We start from the raw sequence: 24,487 nt of genomic DNA, 5'->3' as shown, positions 1-24,487 counted from the left end.
GAAATTTGAAAGGTGGTACGAGGTCTGGAACGGGGTCCACTCAGCATCGGGAGGTCAACTGAGTAGAGGTGAGTTCGATTCCCACCTCAGCCATCCTGGAAGTAGTTTTCCGTGGTTCCCAGTTCTCCTCCAGGCAAATGCTGGGATGGTACCTAATTTAAGGTCACGGCCGCATCCTTCCCTCTTCCTTGTCTATCCCTTCCAATATTCCCAAGGTCCCTGTTCAGTATAGCAGGTGAGGTCGCCTGGGCGAGGTACTGGTCATCCTCCCCAGTTATATACCCGGACCCAATGTCTCACGCTCCAGGACCCTGCCCTTGAGGCGGTAGAGGCGGGGTCCTCCGCTGAGTCCGAGGGAAAAGCCAACCCTGGAGGGTAAGCAGATTTCTGCCCTCTTTCTTTCATTATTTTCTGCCTCCATTTCAAACTCGGGTATCGCAGCAGTGATCGAGAGTGTCTGGGAGAACTTCGCCCTAACTTTACGGTCTGTGACGTAGCCACAACGTCACTGTGGTTGAATAGCGTACGCTGCGGTCATCGGCTACCAGCTCGCCCTCCTACAGTGCTGGGCGCCCGCGCGAAGAAATGCCCAGCGTAAGCACCTCTGATGTACACGACTCCAACTGTCTTTGAGAATGTCACCAATCAGCCTTCAAGAGTGTCACAATTCATCTCAGCGATACCGAAAAGTATGCATTCAACTCTAACATACGTTATTTTCGACGATTTTTACATGTGACTCCGTCCCCGCTCACCCCTAGGTGTGTCTTACTCCCATAGTATGTATCTCCATGTGGCATTCATGTATTTGAAGCCTCCGTGGCTAGGCGGCAGTGCGCCGGTCCCTCACCGCTGCGTTCCATGGTTCAAATCTCCGTCACTCCCCGCGAATTTTGTCCTGGAAAAAGCGGAGGTGGGGCAGGTTTTTCTGCGGGTACTCAGCTTTTTTCTGTCATATTTCATTCCAGCAACACTCTCCGATATCATTTCATTTCATTTCATCTGTCAATCATTAATCATTGACTCAGAGGAGTGCGACAGGCTTCGGCAGCCGGCAGAATTCCTATCCTCGCCGCTAGATGGGGGCTTCATTCATTTCATTCCTGACCCGGTCGAATGACTGGAAACAGGCTGAAGATATTCATTTTCAGTATTCATACAGTACCTGTCAGAAGTTGAGGACCACGTAAAGAAATCACGAAATGGCATCTAGAATCTAAAATTGTGCCACGAGATATCTGTAATTTTCTTTCTGAGCTCTCACATCTAATAGGATATATGTCGCCTGATTTCATTCAGTTAGTCGGAATAATGTGCAAGTTATGAATTTTTAACTCTTGGACGGTCACAACAAAAGATCAAAAATTTTGGTTATATAATGTACTGTACACTCTAATTGGTTGCAAGTATCACCGCCAAGATTTTTTTTAGAGATGGGTAAGAGTAGTTAACCAGAAGGACTAGTATCAGAACTGCTCAGTCCCTGAAATGAACAGTTCTTTGGGAGCAGTTATTTTAGTTCCTACTCTTCTCCCTCAGTAACTTCGCTCGCTAGAATCCCAGGCGGCTGGGCTGCCAACAAATGGTCCGTGACCAGCACGTGGGTATTTTATACCTGCTCGCGCTACGCACCACAGCAGCCGAAAGTACCTTTAAAAATTAACAATCATGATTGTTTTAAAGGGCATAGCAATTAGGTTACTGAGAATAAAATTATTAATGGTTGGATTTTCAGTGCATTTTCTTTAAATACTGTATCTACAGGAACGATGTTACAATACCTCTGAAATTTGGCCATCATTCACAAAATACGATCACGAACCGTGGTACGGTATTAATTTCACTTGCAAGTGGGGGTTTGGAAAAGGATTTGGAAGGAATCAGCCATAGTTTTTGAAGATGGTACTGTTCTAGCATGTTCCTCGAGGGAAAAGGGAAAAGTACGGAAAACCCTTAGAGAGCAGCCGTTGGGAAGATTCAAACTCACATCACCTCTCGAGTCCGGGTTACAAGCAAGCAGTACTTACTGTCATGCTACACCGGTCGGCGATAAACTATGAGTTCGGTGATTCCAGATTATTAATATTTTGATTATGAAGCTTGGTCTATGATTTCAAACTCTCTAAATATCACATTACGTGCGTTTGGATTAGGCCTATTTTAGCTTAGAGTACTTAACATCACGAACACAAAAATGTAAAAAAATGTGTCGATACTTACATAAATTTAGGCCACGTTTTATGGTTTCCCTACTGGTGTTTCGTATTGCAATCAATCTATACAAGTAAATTTTCATTTTACTAGAAAATTTCCTCAGCGCACTCCTGTAGAAGAGTCTCGGGTCAACCCTGGTTAGTCTTATTCCAACTCCTACTCCTAGTCCCATCACGTCCTGCTCAAATCGCATACAAGCCTCTTATTGGTCGCTTGGGACTAAAAGAACTACAGTTCCGTAGTTAGTCTCCCGACACGAAAATGTAAAAGATTATGTCGACACTAACATAAATAAACTCCCAGATTTATTGTTTCGCAACTGGTATCACATAATGAAAATAAAATACACAAATAAAATTTACATTTCACTATTCATTGGCCAATCTTCTGTTCAGGTTAGTCTTACTCCTCACGGCCGACTGGATCCCTCTCTGCGCTGAGCTAGTTAGAGCGACGCATCAAGTCGGCTGTGTACTCCTACTCTTAGTTCCATCATGTCCCGCTCATATCGCATGCAAGTGTCTCATTGGTCGGTTGGGACTTAAAGAACTACAACTCCGTAGCTAGTCCTTCCTTGAAGACTTACTCATCCTGAGGAGCAGTTGTCTAGGAGCAGTTCAGTCAGGAACGACACATCTCTAATTTTTTTGTAGACTTAGAGATAGGTGGGGGTCATTTTAGTATAAATATAAAACTTCCTAAAATATGCGGCACCTTTTTTGCGTGTTTTATTTATTTCAAACCATTCCAAAATGGTTGATTTTTCTTTGCCTTTATCATGTATGGCCCAAGATCTCGGGACGAGCTATCGGCATGTAACTTACCTGCCCTGATAGTTCCATTTGCACTTTGTGGATGGCAACCAAGAACACATTCCTGATGACGATAGCTCACACTGAGACCTATGACAAGAACAAGGGAAAACTGACCATTTTAGAGCTGATTTGAAACAAAAAATAAAAGCACAAAAGTCGGTGCCGCATTTTTTTAGGAATTTTTGCTATTTGTACCAAAATGACCCCCAACTATTGCTAAGTCTATAAAAGAATCTTGTTGGTGATACTTGAAGCCGATTAGAGTATATAGTACATAATATTTCCAAAAATGTTGACTTTCTGACGTGACCTTCCAACAGTTAAAAATGTATAACTTATACACTACTTGGTGTAAATCACTGAAGTCAGGCGACGTATATCATATTAGATGCTAGAGCTCAGGAAAAAAAATACAGAGGTTTAGTAGCAAAAATTTATGTTGTAGATGGAAGTTCATGATTTTTTAATGTGGTCCTAAACATTTGACCGGTACTGTATGTGTACCAAATTTTGTTGAAATTGCATTCGCCGACATTTTTAATCGTTTAGCTTCGCCGATATTTTTAATCGTTTAACTTCGCCGATATTATTTTTTAATTGTTTAGCTTCGCCGATATTTTGATCGTTTACCTTCGCCGGTATTTTTAATCGTTTAACTTCGCCGATATTTTTTTAATTGTTTAGCTTCGCCGATATTATTTTTTAATCGTTTAGCTTCGCCGATAGTTCTACGTAAAGACAGTGCTCCTTAAGCGTATGCAACCCGCTAAGTACAGAATGTATTGCGGGCTAGGGTGAGCCACCGCCTGGAGGGGTCATTTTGTGATTTCATTTTAGGATTATTCGAAATTGACCGAACTTACAGACTTATCAATGCTTGATGATTCACGGGCAAGTAATTCCGGAGAGAATAGAACAAAACTGAAGCAGATCGGCTGAGCAGAACGGACGGACGGATTGGATAAAATTGTGTTTAATAAATTATTTTAATATATAGATAATAATAAAAATAATAATAATAATCATAATAATAATAATAATAATAATCCTGATTGTACATCAGTTCAAATCGACTGTTATTCTCTGCAAACACATCGATAATGGAATTACAGAAGTTCGGCCCTTTCTCCAGATTCTGAAGCAGATTTTTGTCTGTTGTCATCTGGAATGAGTTGGACTTTGTTTTCTGTCCTTAAGTGCTTTGCTCATATATTGTGTCTATCCGCCGCAGAGCCGAAAATGATCGAGTCTGCATAATACGTACCACTAGACTTTTATCTGGATCGGAGCCTGAACCTCGCTTTAACCTTTGAAAATGTTGGAATTACAGACTTGTTCAATATTACATTCCTCCTTATATGAGACTCTTAGAGCGCACACTAAGATACTCGTTCTTTTATCATTTTAAAACACAGTTGTTCCTAGGCATTCACTTTCTGTTTCTACTACATCATACCTAACTAATAAAAAATCCTGAACCTGATGACTGTTTATACCTTGGACATTTTCACTAGACATACCCATGTACTTCTGTTTAACCCTTATATGCACAGCACTGCATATATGCAAAAGAGAATTTACATGTTTGTTAAACCTGATTTATGATTTTTCAAGTGTGCATCTACTTCCACCCAGCAGGCGAACTCGCAAAGTGTCACAAGTGTATTGAAAATGAACACTCTTATTTTATCATGTTTCTTGCTAATCTGCGGGAGTGAAATGTAAACTTTAAACAGTTAAGGTAAAACAAATACAATGGTGTTTACCTCTGACAATTCGTGAGCAAGGAAGGCTGAAGTGTGACAGCAGCTGCAGTAATCGTACAGTTTTGCATATACCGGTATATGGAACATTCAAAACTCTTCACATTTTGACTGATCCAAGAAAATTAAAAATATTTTTTTCTGATAATGTACTACTTTTGGGCAAGGTACCAGTGAGATGTTTGAGTTGTCAAACTTTCAGAAGTGAATTGACATCCAATGTTGCAAAGTGACCTTATCCCTTGCTCTTTAATCTCTTGCACTTGCATCCGGGAGATAGTAGGTTCGAATCCCACTATCGGAAGCCCTGAAGATGGTTTTCCGTGGTTTCCCATTTTCACACCAGGCAAATGCTGGGGCTGTACCTTAATTAAGGCCACGGTCGCTTCCTTCCAACTCCTAGGCCTTTCCTATCCCATCGTCGCCATAAAACCTATCTGTGTCGGTGCGACGTAAAGCCCCTAGAAAAAAATAATCTCTTGCTTACTGGTGCGAGCTCTCCAGAATCCAAAGGCTCGCTGACGTTGTTGTTGACAACAGTTGGTTGCATACCACCTGGGTTAGTGCCAATGCTTGATCTTTCTATCATGCTGAGTCGAATGATTCGGTTTGGGGCCGATGCCTAGACATCGACGAGAGATACAATTGAGATTGTTAGCCTCAGGGGAGTTAAGTTCACAGCCGCTCCTAACATGGAGATTAGACGGTGGCCCTGAGCCGCACATTATGGGTTCAAACACTCAGAGTAAGTCTGATAACTGCCCCTAACATGGTTCCATAGTTCAGATACCTTTTAGCCCATTAATCCCGAGCACTGGGTTGACTCCTCTACCAAATACGCCGTACCGAAGTCTACCTTCTCCGTCGCAGTTACCGTCTCAGATACCATCCGGAAGAGCAGAGCCATGTTCTTCAGAATGAACCCGGGAAGACTGACCAATTAGATAATGAGAGGTTTTGAGACCAGAAAACTACAGAGCGCTGGTACCAGGAGGTAAAGAAGGGCCTGGAAGAAATGAGAATACAAGGGACGGAAATCAGCAACAGGGATACTTACAAATCGAGGATCGACGCCACGAAAAGGTTCCAAGAAAAAGTTAGATCTCGTACCCAAGCGCCATGGAGAAAGGAGGAGATTGCTAAATGAAAGTATGAAGGAGAACTGGGCGAGGAATAAAGCCCAGAAACAGAATACTTAATGTGGTCCATAGTCGGCGGAAACGAAAGAAGAAATACTGCTTTTGGAAGGAAAAACAATTATATTTAATTAAAGAATAAATCGCGTATTTAAGGGTTTTCTCTTCCTGGAGATTCTCCATGCTTATTCGTCTGCAGACAGATTTCACTTTCTCTGTTCTAAGCCTAGAGATACTACTACTACCAAATACAGTAGAGACAATACGCGCTACTTCCGGATTTAGCCTTGATAAAATGGGAGAAAATTCGCAAGTGGCGCTCCTAGTGGCATGACCTGAAAATTAGCGCTAAATTCAAATATCAATGGAAATGCATATACGGAAATGGATAAATAAATTACGTCTAGAAAGAAAGTGTTACTAAGATATTAACTTCAAAGTTGCTAAAGCAATTCTGGATAAATAAATAAAAATGTATTTAACAGGTTATTATTTAAAGACTGAAATTAGACATAAAACCAACATGTGAAATGGACTGGTATGAAAGGACTTTTTTTAGCTTTAGTATTCCTACCTGAACTTTCATGCTGGATTTGTCTTTTTTCTCATTTGAAAACATTGTATTATCACATTAAGATACTTGTCAATAAAAATATCGGCACATTCCTTACACACACATGATTCGATGAATTTATATTTAAGAGCTGGACAATGTTCTTTTTAACTTGAAGCCCACTAATAGAAAGATAATCTATAAATTTACCTTCAAGAACATTCAAAATTTCCCTATAAGCAACTTGCCCTTACATTACGGTAAAGCAAATTTGCATCGTCATATTGTTTCAACAAAAAATGTACATTTCTTAAATCACCTATATTTTTTTCAGTGCTTGACAACGCATTACGGCATTCCAAATGGGGTAATTTGGAACACAACCAGCCATACACATACGCATATGCATTTTCTTGAATTAAATCAAAACCCACAGATCACACCTACAACAACGCATCGGTATTGAAGGTTAACTGCTGCACTATACAATAAAATAAGATTACATTTTAAACCAGTTAAAATATGAATTGCGCAGCTCAGAAATTTTGGAACTACTATACAAATCTCTTTGTAACTGGAAGAATATCTATGCAACCATAATATTTATTTACATTTTCTTGTCACGAAGAAACGGAAGAAAGACCGCGAATCCTTCTGCACTTCATAGTCATTGCAGCCAAACACACCATATATCTTTCCACTCATATTGAGAGGAGATATACACTACTACACTGAAGAAAATGGAAATTGCAACACCCAGAAGGAGTGGTGCTACATTGCTGCAATAGAACATGCAGGACGAGTGTTTGGTTGTGATTCTATGATTACAATTTCAGATCCCTCTGACTGCAAGTTTGGACAACAATCAATACAGGATGTGCCCACCACGAGCTGCAATACATTGATGAATTCGTCGAGGCATGGAGTCAATAAGGCCCTGGATCGCTTCCTGAGGAATTGTGGCCCATGCTTGCTGCACTGCACGGGACAGTTGTTCCAATGTTGTGGGTGGCGGAGGTCGGTTGGCCAGTTGTCGACCCATCATGTCCCACACATGTTCAATAGGACTGAGGTCCGGGGATCTGGCGGGCCATTCTAAGGTTGTGATGTCGTGGGGAGCTTCTGTGGAGATGTGTGCAGTGTTAACCCGGGCAATGTCCTGCTGAAACATCCCATTAGCAATGTTCGCCATCATAGGGACAACCACTGGATTGAGTACCCTATCAACGTACTGTCGAGCAGTCATAGTGCCCTGAACAAGCACTAATTGTGGTTTCACATTAAAGCCAATAGCTCCCCAGACCATAATGCTTGATGTTGGCCCTGTGTGCTCTCGACAATATGATCTGGGCGACCCCTCTCCCCAGTACGTCGGCGCACACGATTCCGGTGATCACAGCGGGCAAGACAGAAGCGCGATTCATCACTAAAGACGACCCTATGCCATTCGTCGACCCACGTCGATCTTTCTCGACACCAGGCCAGCCTTACACGTCGCTGTTGTGGGGTCAATGGAACACCTTCTGCAGTGACACGGGCTCGTAAGACAGCTGCACGCAGGCGATTACTAACTGTTTGTTGTGTAACGTGGGGTGCCACAGCTGCTCGAATTTGCGCTGCTGTTGCATGGGGTTCCATCCGGGCCATCCGAATGATGCGGCGATCCTCTCTCACAGTTGTCTGTCGCGCTGGGCCTGTGCCAGGTCTACGAGTGTGGGAACCTTCATTTGACCACTGCTGCCATACACGTTGTACCGTAGATGCCTGTCGGCCAACACGTGCAGCGACAGTCCTTAGCGATAATCCAGCCTCACACAGCCCAATTATCCGAGCCCTCTCAAAGGGCGACAGTTGTTGATAGCGTGCTCTTCTCTGTCGTCGAAGCATGTTTGACGGGGAACACTTCGCTGCACAGACTGCAAGTCAACTACGCTACACCAGAGTCCGTATACTGGAGTTGATTCCCCCGCGACCAATTTCGTGTGGAGACCTGTAGCAACAATCCAATGGATCTGAAACTTTGATCGTTTACATACCTACATGACATCGTTCCATATCTTGAAAATCAACATAAACGGCCAATGCCTTCATAGTGTTGCAATTTCCATTTTCTTAAGTGTATTTAGTTATGTCAACTTAATGCAAACGCATAAATAACGCCAAAACGTCACAAACAAATACACGAGCTCTTATGACAGAATGAGTAACTCTCAGGTCACTCCGCTAGACAGAGCTCTAATCGCTGTCCCTCGATATCTCACAGAGTGTCACGTATTGTCTCTACTGTATTTGCTCCTACTACAGCTAGTATTAATATTAGTAATAATATATTTCATTCGTTAAGGTCATCTATGGACCACGTTTACACAATCCACCATATCTTCTATCCCTCAAATGTATTCCCTCTTCTTTGCACTCCTTCGAGTTGTCCTTATGTCTTTGACGTCTCGTTTCTCCCTCTTCAACCGAAATGTTGCGTGACTTGACGAGTTTCTCCGGTCCATCCTTCATTCCCGAAATTTTCCTCTTAAACGTTGTTCTCTCCTGTATATCTCCCTCCTGGACCCCAACTTCTTCCAAGCCCTTGTAAACCTTATTAAGCCTTCCACTTTTCTCGTAGAATAAGCCCTAAGGTGAGTCTTCCTCTCCTTATACACGAGTAGTTGTTATCTTCTCCATTTTATTCATAAAGTTCTCGATACGGTCTCAATCGGAAAATAATAATAATACGCCTTTGCTGGGGAGATGTAGTGTTTACAGTGCACTATGTCTTCTGGTATGGGATATATCAAATTTGTTACTTTAATTGACCTGTCTCAGTCTCATCCTTGGCTTTGACAATATGAAAGTGACTGAGGTATGAGTGGTGCTAGTAATACCATTGCTTATGCAGCCAGAGTCTGTTATGAATGGTATGAAAATATCGCTGATAGGGTCGGTTGGTGCATGCACTTCAGTGGGCTTGGCAGATTGATATGTAACAGCAACGGCTGGCTCGGTGAAGAAAGCAACGGGAAACTACCTCACTCCTCATTTCCCCAGTACACCTCTTCAGTGACGCCTAGGCTATTTATGACAGCTGTTGGCGGAGCTGCAGAGGATCAAACCAGCCTTCGGGCTGAATACCCAACATAATAATAATAATAATAATAATAATAATAATAATAATAATAATAATAATAATAATAATAATAATAATAATAATAATAATAATAATAATAATACTTGACAATAAAGGATGGTTGCCCAGTTGTACTTCCGTCTTAAAATTGTAATCACCACCACCACCGCTCAAGATTCATTTCAAGAATCTCAACTGCCTTGGCCAGGATTCGGTCCACTACCGACTTGGTAGAATGGTGATGTTACTTTTTATTTATTTATTTATTTATTTATTTATTTATTTATTTATTTATTTATTTATTTATTTATTTATTTTATTTATTTATTTATTTATTTATTCACGAAGCACAAGATACAGCTACACTGAGCAAATTTCACTTGCACTGTCAACAGACTATTTAACAAACGTAAACTTTCATAATAAAATATAATAAACATAACAAAATATAACAAGATCAGGTACATATCCAACTGTCCAAATCGAAAACCATAGAATGTCCATGTTCATAGCTAAGTCGTCGTGGGTCAAGATGGCGGTATAATCCCTTCACATCAACTTATCTTTAAGATACTATTTACACACCTCTCGAATTCACTTTTATTTGGTGCTATATCAAGCTCTTGTCTCCTATTAATATTGTTAAAGAGTGTTGGGAGGCGGATTAGGAAATATCGTTGAAGTATTGAGTGCTGAGTGTGGGGAATGTGGAGAAGGTCTTTGGTTCTGGTGGAACGGGAAGGAACGCGGAGAGAGAAGAGATAAACAAGATGTTCCGAGTGGTAATGTCCATTTAAGATCTCGTGGAGGAAACTCAAGTCAGCTACCTGTCGCCTGATATGCAGCGGTGACACATTAATTGCCATTAATACCTGCTGCGTAGACAGATTTCTGAGCTTGGGGTTTCTGTTCTTTACAATTGCAGCAAAGAAGGACACTGCTCTGTCTAACTGCTTAGTACTGGAGGGGGCGGCTGTTGTCCAAATCGGAGAGCAGTAGTTTAAGAGAGCTTTTACTGGCTCAACAGTGAGGTCATTCTTGGTGAGCAGCCAGGGACGTACTGTAATCAATAGGGTATGACGCCTCACACGGAACACAAAGTCAGGCGGGTGACACTACACTCTACAGCTCTTTATCTCTTGTCGATATTGTGGATCAGAGGGGGATAAGCGATAGTACACCTGTACACTCTACTGCTGCGAGAAAACGAGCTAGTATGTCGCAGTGCAGTGGGTATCTCCCCAGAAAGGGGAGAGCCATTTTTCCTCCCAATTTGACATCATTCATCTGATATCCTCCACAGCAAATATCCCTTAACTAGCTGCAGTACGGGACAGTCATATAGAGTTATCTAACTCCCCAGCTACTTTCCGCCAATATTCAAGCAAGCTGTTCAACTCGGGACACAGCAGTAATCCCATCTATCTGAGATGAGTGGCGGCACAAGAGACAAAACACATCACAACAGTGGCCAATGTAAGGTTCTTGGTGGTGGTGATTATTGTTTTAAGAGGAAGTACAAGTAGGTAACCATCCTTTATATAATACTAATCAGAGAGAAATAATGGAAGGGGTCCGACACTTCGAAAAATGAAGGTATCGGCCAAAGGAAGACAAGGGCCACAAAGGGCATGAAAATGAAAGACTCCGCAGGCCTCCATACGTAATACCGTCGGGGTCTGAAAAGAACAAAAGTTGACCAAGGGAGGTCGGATAGGATAGATGAAAGTCAGAAGCCTGGCACAAGTAAGTGGGAACAATACCAGGCAGGACTCAGCTAAGGGTCCCATGGCCGCCAACCCAGCTCCAAAGTACAGAGCCCCTTGGGCCCCTTTTAGTCGCCTCTTACGACAGGCAGGGGATATCGTGGGTGATATTCTACCGCCCCGACCCATCCGGGAGATAGTGGGTTCGAACCCCAATGTCGGTAGCCCTGAAGATGGTATTCCGTGATTTCCCATTTTCACACCACGCAAATGCTGGGATTGTGCCTTAATTAAGGCCACAGCCGCTTCCTTCCCTCTCCTAGGCCTTTCCCACCCCCTTCGTCGCCATAAGACCTATTTGTGTCAGTGCGACGTAAAGCAAATTATAAAATATTGCCATTGATGCTTTCACGGCCCCTACTTATAGACATGATACTGTATAAGCTTTTGGGCTTACGCCGTGTCAAGAAAATAAGGTGAAATGCTTTACGTTTCGCAGAGAACTGTGCTCTGCGTCATCAGAAGAAAATCTCGACTGTCCACGAGAAAGGCTTCTTAAACAATGAGCTTTTGAAATGTAATGAAATGACGTATGGCTTTTAGTGCCGGGAGTGTCCGAGGACAAGTTCGGCTCGCCAGGTGCAGGTCTTTTGATTTGACACCCGTAGGCGACCTGCGCGACGTGCTGAGGATGAAATGATGATGAAGACGACACATACACCCAGCCTCAGTGCCAGCGAAATTAACCAATTATGGTTAAAATTCCCGACCCTGCCAGGAATAGAACCCGGGACCCCTGTGACCTGCACGCTAACAATTTAGCCATGGAGCCGGACTGAACTTTGGAAATTTAGACGTTATAATAGAAATGGAAATGGTACGTTCATTCGTCACCAGATGGCTCTCCGCACGTGGCACAGCGCTAGCGTTCGAAGCGGAAGCTGACCGAACCATCAGAATCAGTCTAAGAGGGTCACATAACATTATAAAATCATATTAGGGCATCTGATGTAAAGGAAGTTTTTCCTTCCTTCATGACTCCATTTTACCTTATATTTGAAGCGATCGCTCTTTACGATTTTTGTCGCATTGTTATATTCACAATTTTCCTTGTCGATATGGACCAATGACCACGCAGTTTTAACACCATTGAACAATATTTCTATGTTAGCAGTGATCGGCGTTGATATGAACTAAGCAACAAAAGTCTAAGTTAATTAATTATATTATCATAGTCGGTACGGTAAAACTGTATAAGAGATAAATGATTGGAACTTATATTCTCGATAACTTTTGTTACGGTATGTAATACTTTTCGATAGGACCTATAACATAGGTATCGTATTTAAAAAAAATTTAGGCGCTTTCCCTTAAACTACCAATTCATCTAACGCGAATAAAATTGTGTATGCAGTGACTTATTCTCTGACTTTACATACCGATTTTAAATAAATTCTGTCCACCCATTTTCTCGTGGCTCGGCATTGATATGGACTTAGCAACAAAAATCGAAATTCACGATATCTATGTTATCATAGCCGGTACGGTAACAATGTATAAGGCATAAATGATCGAAAATTTAATTCTATATAACTTTAGATATGTAGTATTTATCGATAGGACCACTAACAACATGGATATTTGAGAATTTCATTTTAAACCTTTCCCTTACCTACCATGTCACTCAGCGTAAATACAATTATTTATAGGCTAGGTTGTAGTACCTCATTTCCCGACTTCAGATACCGATTTTCATTAAATTCTCGTCATAAATTTTCTCGTGATCCGCGTACATACATACATACAGACTGACTGACTGACTGACTGACTGACAAACGATGACGGAAAATGAAAACGTGAATTTGCTTGTTACTGTGGAGACGACCGATACCGGAAATACCATTCTTTTTCAATTCTGAGCGATGTACAGACAAAACTCTTACATATATATGTACATAGATAGATAGATAGATAGATAGATAGATAGATAGATAGATAGATAGATAGATAGATAACAATACTGGCTGATCTACCCGTGCTTCGCTATGGAACTCTACTGTACATTGTATACAGAATTCTATGTTAGATAATGTACGCGTTGTGAGAAAGATTGTATTAAATTGCATAGCTCTTAACGTTACTCCAGAAACAAGACGGGGAAGTCACCATACGTCTTTTCTCATGTGAAGACTGGGTAAGGGAATATTCATTCTAAGGCCTTCTTGCCTACCATTAGTCGCAATCAGGTTGGGGACTTTACATTATAATGGCAGACACTCACACTCCAGCTGCCTTTTTTACGTCCTCAGAAAGACTGTCTCAGTGGTTTTCTCAACTGAAACCAACATAGGTCATTACAATCACGCCAGTAGGAATGTAACGATTAAAAGCGATCTTATCATATAAAATACTGGATCAAATGCAAAACCACACATTTTCCCACCTTTAACGAATAGTACTACGCTGCCGGTCTAACAGTCCAAAGAGCTGGAATGACCAGGCCGCAGACAGCCGTGAGCCGTGAACACTCTTTAATTTAGGGAGGCGAACATTGTAGAGTCCCAGGGCAAAACTATGTCGTCTTACTCATCTGTTTAATAGGAGTACCCGATGAGTCGGGAAATCTCAACTCACTACACTAGCGGGGAGGAGGACTATCTGACTTGGAGGCAAATTTTTCCTCCAAGCCAGAGGAGAAACCCCCTCTTCGCTAATAATTTGGAATAAAAACAATGTAGAATTTAATAAAAGTGAAGAGGAAGAAACTTTTCTTAAGAAACGGCTCCTTTCAGGGTTGAATTTTGAATTATTTAGTGAACTGTGGTGCTATAATTTGGAATAGGCCGAAATTGTAATTCTAGACCAGGTCATAAGTGAGCCTCTGCCATTATTCCGTTAATAATAATAATAATAATAATAATAATAATAATAATAATAATAATAATAATAATCGTATGGCCTCAGCTACCGTGTGCAGACATTTCAATTTGACGCCATCTGGCTGTCTGCTCGTCAATTTCGACGTTCCGTTTTACTCTAGGCCACCACTAGATGGCAGACCGAGTAAACCGAAACTCTCTTGGGCGTCTATGGCTGAGATTTTTAATGAATTTTGTCGGGTAAACACCAAATGTGTCACCAGAGATCTTTTACATGCCGACATCGTACGACATGGAGTGTCGAATGGACTTTTTTCCGCCCTTCAAAAATCCGACTACCTCTGCCGGGTTTGAACCCGCTATCTTGGGATCCGGAGGCCGACACTCTACCGCTGATCCACAGAGGCAGCTATTATTCCGTTAAGTGTACACACTGATCATTCCAATCAGCGTATCAGAGTAGGGATCGAATATTGTGAATACTATGATGAACCAGTGTGTTACGTACCAGCAGTATTAAAAAATGTATGAACCAGAGGAATGGCATCCTAAAGAAGAAAGTTATCTAAATCCCAGCTATTTCCCGCCAATATTCCGGCAGTCTATTATACTCGGTACGCAGCAGTAATCCCATCTATCGGAGATGAGTGGCAGTATAAGAGACAATTTGGGAACTAAATTTCAGGCCTTCCCCTAAACTACCATTTTACTCAGCGTGAATAAAATTATTTATAGCCTAGTTTGTAGTGGTTCATTCTCCGACGTTACATACCAATTATCATTAAATTCTCTTCATCCGTTTTCTCGTGATGCACGTACATACATAATAATAATAATAATAATAATAATAATAATAATAATAATAATAATAATAATAATAATAATAATAATAATAATAATAATAATCGTATGGCCTCAGCTACCGTGTGCAGACATTTCAATTTGACGCCATCTGGCTGTCTGCTCGTCAATTTCGACGTTCCGTTTTACTCTAGGTCCCCACTAGATGGCAGACCGAGTAAACATACATACTGTCCCCTTCAAAAGTGGTAAAAATCATTTACTGGAGAATATTTTATTTCTACTGTGTGTTGGAACATTATTTCGTGAACCAGGAAGGGAGTGTTAGCACATCGAGTCGGCTGAACTAGTCACCAGGTGTACGGAAATCCCAGCCAAGGACGAGCAAGGGGAGAGAGCAGATACAGCTAGCCAAGTGACCTTCAAATCAGCCGTGAGTGCCACGTGACCAGGCGAAATGTGTGTCAAGTGCTCGATCGATATTAGTGAAGGTTTATGACGTCTGACTACGGCAGCCAATCAAGTGGTCAATTTGGTGTGAAGTTAATAAATTAACCAATCGCTTATAATGAAAAGACGCACCCCTGTCTTAAGACGGTGAATTATGGATTTTCCTAAGGAAACTTTACTCTGAAATTTCTACCTCTGAACGCGACGTGTGGAGAATTACTCTGACTTCAGCTACGGACGTGAGAAGACACATTTTGCTTACTGGGGAACTTCGTCTTATTTAGAGCCTACAACTTGTTGCAACAGCAGTTCAGATATTCACGGATTCTACCTACAACTCACCAGATATTAAAAGATAAGTTACTTTTCCATCTCATCAAACAGCGGTGTGTGTTTTGGACTTGTCTCAGACGTAATTTTTAGTTTCAGCTTTCACGAGAACTTCCACAGAAGAGATCATTGGTTCGACTGCAAGTCAGGATGCCTGCCTTCTTACGAGATGAATGGTGTGATTTCCAGCGCGCCAGCATGTCCTCGATGTACGAGTAAAATGTAAAGCAGTCCAGACGGGCGTGACCAGGATCGATGGTGCGTAACGTGGTAATGCACTAGGTCATCAGCCCGAGTTCTACGACCGACAGTCACCACCAAGTAATATTTAAACATTGTTTTTCTTTCTTTCTATTTATAAATGTAAATGTAATGATATAGCCTCTACTTATTTGCTTAGAAAATTTTCTATTAGTTAGAATATTTCCACCTCTTCTTTCTTGGTGAAGGTAGTTTGGGAATGAGTGTGTATTTGAACCTATTAGCTTGTTTGAGTGAATGTCATCGAGAAGTGTTTCAATTGTCCCGAGTTCATTGTGGCAGGAGAAATAAAAGTAATACGACCTCAACGTTAAACTAGGACTATTTGAATATTTTGTATACCTGAATTGAGATCAAATGGGACAGTAATTTCGTGGATTCCATTATATCAGAGTTCATTCCTCGATTATACGATGTATGGTTGGATTTCGAGTGCAATAGAGTCATCTGTGATATTGTTGTGCAGTAGCTTCCGCATGTATGATCTTGCGCGGCCAGGGATGATAATAATAATAATGATAAAAATAAATTAACCTAATTATCGCGTAAAAGAACACCTAAGGTCATGAGCATAATATTAATTATTATTGAATAAGGTTGATGTGCGCTCATTTATAGTAATTTAGGCCTGGGAAATGGCAGTTTCTGACCGATACATTGATATATATTTTTGCTGTGCTGTGATAATTATTTGACTGGTAGATGGATATTATTGAATTTAATAGATAGGTTGTACATCCATTACTGAGTCAGGTTAAGAAGAAATATGTTACTTGACGTAATTTTTTCGTTGTGAGCGCAGATTAATTGAGAGCCACAATTATGGTGGAGAAGTAAAAATAAATATCGCAGCTCATGAACCGCGTGCGCGGAATGTTGATTCTGACCTGTGTTTAAGCAATTTTGTCGATGATTTTCGGATGATTTTTGTTCGTAAATTTTCCCTGAACATCGTCGTATAACTGAGTTCTTTAATAAAGTGATAATCGTTGCTCTGTCACATTTCAAGTTGAGGAGAGGAGGTCCCCACGATATTGTCATCGAGAGAATATTTTCCCTGACTTTGACTAAATGTGAAAATAATAATCAAGGGCTAGAGTTCGTGTAAATATGTATATAATGTTTACGTGTATCTTTGTGTGAGTGTAGTGTGTGTGATTTGTCTGTATTTTGCTTATTGTAATTTTTCAATCCATATTTATGATGATGCTCTTCGATGTTTCGTGGATTTTTTGGCTGATTTTATGCCAACTTTAGTGGTTCACTATTTGACTGAATTTAAACCTTTAGTGAATTTTATTCGTTTTTAAGGAAGAATAGGATCTTATCTAACGAATACACATAAATACGTATAGGCCATGTCAGTGGATTGAACTCACAAAATCAAAATTGTAAGAGTAGTATAACTAATTATTTTCAATCAATGGATAAATGTGGGTTGACATGATGTCAAGTTCCAAGTTATTATGTGAAAATCAACTACTAAATAATTAAAAAGGAGAATTTATTAACTAATTTAAAGGTCAAGGAAGACGATTTAACCATAATTTCATGGGAGAAAAATTTTTATTTAATTTTCAGAAAGGAATGAAAATGATCATTTTCAAACTCGATCTAAGTTGAATCCATTAAAGAAGGAAATTTTATTTTCAGATTATTTAATTATTTATGGGAGAGATAATCTCAAATTAATTATTATTAATCATTTAATTAATTTTCAACTAAAAATATAAATATTATATTTACAGATTCAGGCATTTGCTGTTTCGTTTATCGATGGAGTGTCCATGTTGATAACGCCATAAAAGAAGACAAATCGGATAAAAATTCCTAGATTTTGTAAATTATTGTAGAGTTTGAGAAGAGCAGTAGTTGTAATAAATGTGTGAAACCTATTTAGCTTTCTCTTATTTACCACTAGTTCATCATCTATCCCTGCACTTTAAAATTTTCGCACAGCCGATAAGCGAACGATCTACCCCCTGGAGATCCTCGCTCACCGGCCGAGCTGAGCCCGGCATGACGGGTGCAATACATACATACATACATACATACATACATACATACATACATACATACATACATACATACATACATACATACATACATACAGACAGACAGAAGTTACGAAAAAGTAAAAAGTGCATTTACTTGTTACTGTGGATATGACCGATACAGACATACCATTCTTTTTCAATTCTGAGCAATGTACGGACAAAACTCTTATTTTTTATATATATACTGGCTAAGATTCTAGATAATTCTGCTTTCTTGGGAGGTCATTTACAAATGATAAACATGATGTAACCTTAATCTAACTTCCCTTGAGTTAATATACATAAAAGCAGAAGTTTCCTGAATGACTCTGAATACATCAAGGATTATTTACAACCAATAAATATAACCTAACTTATAATACATGGGCTATGTACACATGATAAAGCATGAAGAAATAACCTAGCCTATATTAAATGCAAAAATTGTTTTCGGTTACACATATTACCTGACCTCCTTTAAGACCACAGTTACACAATTCGTTCTGGGACGGATCCATACCATACACCTGCACAATATTTTCCGCCTGCCCAGAAAGTGATGGAATGCCCTGTATGTCCTAAGAGTTGACTAGAAGGGCCTCTAATATTGGCAGTGTGGATTGGTGACAATGAGGCCCCTAGCTGAATCTGGCATTGCTACTCCTTACTCGTGCCAGGCTCCTATCCAACCTCCCTTATTCAACTATTGTTCTTTTCATACCCGTAAGGTATTTGGTGATGACGCCCTTCCTGGCCCTTGTCTTTCTTTGGCCGATACCTTCATTCTTCGAAGTGTCAGAACCCCTGAACTTTTCCCTCTTATTAGTGTTATTATATTACAATTTGCTTTACGTCGCACCGACACAGATATCGTGACGATAGATTAGTGTTCATAGAGAATGCTTGTCTAGTTGTACGTACTCATAAAACAATAATCACCACCACCACCTTTTTTGTTAGTGTAATGAGACGATTGTTTTCCAGATGAACTTCCTCTTAAAACGAGCCAGAAACATTATCCTTATATGTCTGGGGGTTATGTGATTTTCCAGGTGAAAATTGCAACCTAGGATTGACTAATTCGAGCCTCAGCCTTCCGTTCAAACGTCAACAGTGAAGCCATTGCTCTGATCAACACCCACCCCCCCCCCCAACTTAAAGAAGAAAAAATAATAATATGGAATATTATTATAAATTTTGGTTGCTTGTTGCAGGTTAATTCTTACCTGAAGCAAGAACGATTCCGATGAGTATTGAGGCGCCAACCTTGTCAAATCCAAGAACTAACGTCACAATTCCCAGTCCAAAGTACGTGGCCACCATCACGCCGGTCATGATCATAGAAAAGATCACCCACGGCTTCACAAGTTTAGGGCTTTCCTGCGAAAATGTACAGGAATGATCTAGAAATATACTTCACAATGAAAACACTCAATTAAAATTATAATATGGAGGAATAGGAAAAGGAGGATGAGCTGATGGAAAGATCTTTCGAGACGAGTATGGCCTCGTCGATGATTACAGAAAGGATTTGAGTCACTTTTACGATACTGAGTTATGATCAGATTCCGAATCTATGGGCATATAGCGTCGCCGACATGAGACTAAATTATTTATTGAGGGCAGAAATATCCGAAGTCTAGGACTGAGTTACCTTCTGTGTCGAACTGGTGGCTTATTGTGCGCAGATGCTTCCCTCTCCTCGCGTATTTACTGCAGCGTAATAATCTCGCATTTTGTTTTGTGATGAAGTGAAATAATTGGTTCTATTTGTAAAAATCAGAATGGAAACAGGTTATGGACTAAATAATCAAAAAACCACATAAACGCAAAAGACGAGTCCGAAATAGTGCTGATTACGAACGTAACAAAACGAAGGTATCAAAAGTAAAAGGGCAGCGACATATCAAGCGTGTTGGACCAGCGAGATGTAAATGGACCGCCGTCCAATGAAATGCTTTCAAAGAATTTGTGAGAACGACCGGTTAGATATATTGACTACGTTCTTGGACATCCCAAGTGCATCTTGCGAGGGGAACCCGCCAAGTATATAATGACGTACACCCTCCGAGGAGGCCTGGTGCAGGTCTTTCGAGTTGACGTCTGCATGTCTGTGAGGATGGGGCCCTACCTGTAATGAATTCTAATGCTGAATACGTCACACGCACCTAGTCCCCGAGCCATCGCAATTAACCAATGAAGGTTAAATACCCGGCCGGGAATCGAACCCGGGACACACTGGATCAAGGGCAACACGCTATCCATTTAGCCATGGAGCCGGACACCCGCCAACTGAAACAACCCGATTTGCCAGAAAGTTCGCTTAGTAAGAGAGGGATCGAAATAAACAGACACAAGTTTTAGTTTATCCGCAGACACTCGACCGATTCCGAGAAAATTACGATCGAAATTTCCGACGTGCTGTATCTGCCTATTAACGTGTAGTAAGTTCAACCGCTGCCTGCTGTCATTTTTTGATGGATACAGTACTTTTGCATCCATCGCTTGGCACAGGCCAGAGTAAAGTGTAGCTTCCACCGAAGTCCCAGTCAACATCCATGACTGTGACAATGTGGAAGTTGCTGGGGTATGGGTAGTGCTGAGTAATGACATTCAGAGCATGATTAGTGCACCTGAGTGTTATTAAAGATGCTGCTCATAGGGTCAGTCGTGCTGCAATAGCACTTTCTGACCCAGTGAGGAAAGCAATGGCAAACTACCTCACTCCTCATCTTGCCTAGTACGCCTCATTTTGGTGCTGCCATTGGATTTTGGGGTTTCCTTATAACCGCATAACCTTTAGTGGTGCTATTTGAGGATCCAACCAGCCTCTGGCTTGATGACCTAACAGGCAGACAAAGTTCAGCCGACACAGTGGCTTTCATCTTGGCTTTAAATTTTGCGCCGCATGTTCAAATCCCCATGAATTGTGGTTCTTTATTTCATGTATTTACTTTTGTCCATTGGCGATTACTACACAAATGGTTTTGTTCAATGTATTTTGAAATATCGTTGTGCTTTTTCGTCCATACGTACATTAATTTTTCTTTCTTTCTTTCTTTCTTTCTTTCTTTCTTTCTTTCTTTCTTTCTTTCTTTCTTCTGTTTACCATCCAGCGTTGGTTTCTCCTTCGCAATCAGCGAGGGATCCCACCTCTACCGCCTCAACGGCATGTCCTGGTGTATGAGACTTTGGGTCAGGGGATACAACTGGGGAAGAGGACGAGTATCTCGCCCAGTCGTCCTCACTTGCTAAGCTGAACATGGGCCTTGTGGGGGTGGGGGCTGAGGTGGGGAGATTGGAAGGGATAGACAAGGAAGAGGGAAGAAATCGGCCATGGCCTTAATTTAGGTACCATCCCGGCATTTGCCTGGAGGAGGAGTGGGAAACCACGGAAAAGCACTTCGAGGATGGGTGAGGTGGGAATCGAACCCACCTCTACTCAGCTGACCTCCCGAGGCTGAGTGGACCCCGTTCCAGCCCTCGTAGCACTTTTCAAATTTCGTGACAGAGCCGGGAATCGAACCCGAAACTCCAGGGGTGGCAGCTAATCACGCTAACGACTACACCACAGAGGCGGACAAATGAATTTTATAACATCAGTTGTTCTACACTCACTGCATAGCAAAGGGACACCACGACAACACGCGACGGAATAAAAATCCACGCATTGATTCATAGTCAATTGCGAATGCCAGTTTTTGGAAAAATGGCCCGTTATGCGTGGTTTGTCACAAACGTATTGCCAACACGTGAAATCTTCAGTAATGTTAATGACTTTTTTTTCCCCAGTGAACTTCCCACCTAGAAATGTAACTATGGTAAACCTGCCTTCCCGCGATTCTCGCGGTGTGCGAAATTTCGAATGTTTCTACCGTCCGCCTCTGCGGTGTAGTGGTTAGTGTGAATAGCTGCTACCCCTGGAAGCCCGGGTGCGACTCCGGGCTCTGCCACGAAATTTGAAAAGTGGCACGAGGGCTGGAACGGGGTCCACTCAGCCGCGGGAGGCCGACTGAGTAGAAGGGAGGACGGGGGGGGGGGGTTCGATTCCCTCCTCAGCCATCCTAGAAGTGGTTTTCCGTGGTTTCCCACTTCTCTTCCACGCAAATGCCACGATTAAGGCCACTATTCCTTCCAATCTCCCTATCTCCAACAAGGCCCGTGTTCAGCATGGTAGGTGAGGCCGCCTGGGCGAGCTACTGCTCCTCCTCAGTTGTGTCTCCCGACCCAAAGTCTCACGCTCCAGGACAGTGCCCTTGAGGCGGTGGAGGTGGGTTCCCTCGCTGTGTCCCACGGAGAAACCAACCTTGGATGGTAAACATATTAAGAAAAAAAACAATGAAAGAAAGAAGAATGTTCTACAATCGGTATCATCCAAAGAATGCACCGTATCTCACTGAAGTATTAATATAAGAATGAACTGACAATGCATTGTAATCCATAAAAAAAATACCACATATACTGTATATAATGGGCTAGAGATCAACCTGAGCAAGTCCAAACTAATGGTAATTGACAGAGCGGCACAGATCGAGCTGGCAGGTCGATTAAGGGAACTGGAGGTATGATACCGGAAGTTCTGACAAAGAGATTAGAAGACGTATCACCTTAGGGTGCGTTGCCATGAGCAAACACAAAAATATGGCAGAGCAGAGCAATCACAAACAGTACAAAGATTAGACTAGTTGATTCTCTTGTGTTCTCTGTCTTCCTTTATGGTTCCGAGACCTGGACCCTCAAGGCAAGAATATATAATTTCGTGTGGCTATTTCTAGCCGAGTGCAGCCCTTGTAAGGCAGACTCTCCGATGAGGGTGGGCGGCATCTGCCATGTGTAGGTAACTGCGTGTTATTGTGGTGGAGGATAGTGTTATGTGTGGTGTGTGAGTTGCAGGGATGTTGGGGACAGCGCAAACACCCAGCCCCCGGACCAATGGAATTAACCAATGAAGATTAAAATCCCTGACCCGGGACCCTCTGAACCGAAGGCCAGTATGCTGACCATTCAGCCAACTAGTCGGACTCAAGGCAAGAGATAAGTACCGTATCGACGCCTTTCAGATAAGGTGTTGGAGAAGGATGCTCCGTGTACCTTTGACGGAAGGAAGGACTAGTGCATCTATTATTCAAGAACTGAATATTTCCGAACGTTTCTCTTCTCGCGTCATAAGGAGAATCGTCCAATTCTTCGGACATATTGTAGGACGGGATAGTGAAAATCTGGAGAAGTGTATCATGAAAGGCAGAACACCACGAGGAAGGACATCGAGCAGGTGGATTGATCAAGTTCTGCGTACCACCGGTCTGACTCTTCAGTAGGCTGTAAGAGAAGCTGAACGTCGTCAAAGTTGGCGCCGCTTAATCGAGAATATTGTGTGAAGTAAAATGGGGTCACAACACTCAGCAATGAGTTACACGACTCATGATGATGATAACTGTATAGTAGCACCCCGCTTAACTGGAATTCTCTGGAAAAAATTGTATTTTAATGTTTTGTTTTTACCCTCTCGTTCTTAGCCGTCGATATTAGTAATTATCTTGCTGTATGTGCTGAGAGCTATTAGGCAAACCCTATTTTTATATCATGACTTATACCAGAATACACGCGTAGCATAAAACAGAACAGTTTGTTTCTTACCATCTAGTTCGTTCCATGATACTTTTTTTCTTGAACAAGCAGGAATTATTACTACTACATTATTATTATTATTATTATTATTATTATTATTATTATTATTATTATTATTATTACCGTATTGTTCGTCATTAAGATTATGTAGACTGCGGTTAACGTTGCTTCAATTGCGGGAGTTTCATCTTATTTACTGCTCGGACTATACTGCAGCTTCTAAACCAAGGAAGTCCAGCGACCAGCGACCCTTCTCCGTTTATATTTTTCTTTCAGCCAAGGTCGTTCCACTGGCCTTGCGGTTTTATACTGTAGTTCCAATGCTTTTCTCACCCCATTGCAAAAGAAACTGTTTCATTATTTCAGATCGCTTTGCGCTTTGTTAAACAAAGCAACGAATCTACATCAGCTGATGTATTGTTGAATAAGCGGTGGTGCGACACAGCTGCACCAAGGAAATTCAGAAGAAAATCGCTAATTTTATACAACGAGTTACATTATGTAAAGGTTTTAATGTTAATATACCGTATGCACCTTTGCTTAACAGAGTTTATGCATTTTTGTTTCAACATTTAACTTCCGAAAATATTTACCACGTGTCATCCGAAAAAACGCGTCAACGGAAGTTCCTCCGCCCCCTTTATTTCGGATAAACGAGGTTCTGCTGTATATAATAAATACATAACACTTATTGTGAAACACAGTTGTAATTTTACATTCAACATAACGCCCTTGTATCCACTAACTTGATTCTAACCCATTCTCTTGGATTACTTCACCCAGGTACTTAAACT

General features: G+C 41.3%; 1 protein-coding gene across 1 annotated transcript in view; it reads right to left on the bottom strand.

Annotated features, from left to right (window-relative positions):
• LOC136883380 (uncharacterized) overlaps positions 1-24,487 on the bottom strand; it is a 97,364-nt gene that overhangs the window by 5,559 nt on the left and 67,318 nt on the right. Inside the window, exon 5 of the mRNA XM_067155653.2 lies at positions 19,292-19,445. Within this exon, the coding sequence (XP_067011754.1) occupies positions 19,292-19,445 (154 nt within the window). The remainder of the gene's footprint in view (positions 1-19,291; positions 19,446-24,487) is intronic.

The sequence above is a fragment of the Anabrus simplex genome, chromosome 11 (genome assembly GCF_040414725.1).
Source record: "Anabrus simplex isolate iqAnaSimp1 chromosome 11, ASM4041472v1, whole genome shotgun sequence".
NCBI classification, from domain to species: Eukaryota; Metazoa; Arthropoda; class Insecta; order Orthoptera; family Tettigoniidae; genus Anabrus; species Anabrus simplex.
Note: the sequence above shows the minus strand (reverse complement) of the source record. Positions and strands in the feature narration are given on the sequence as shown.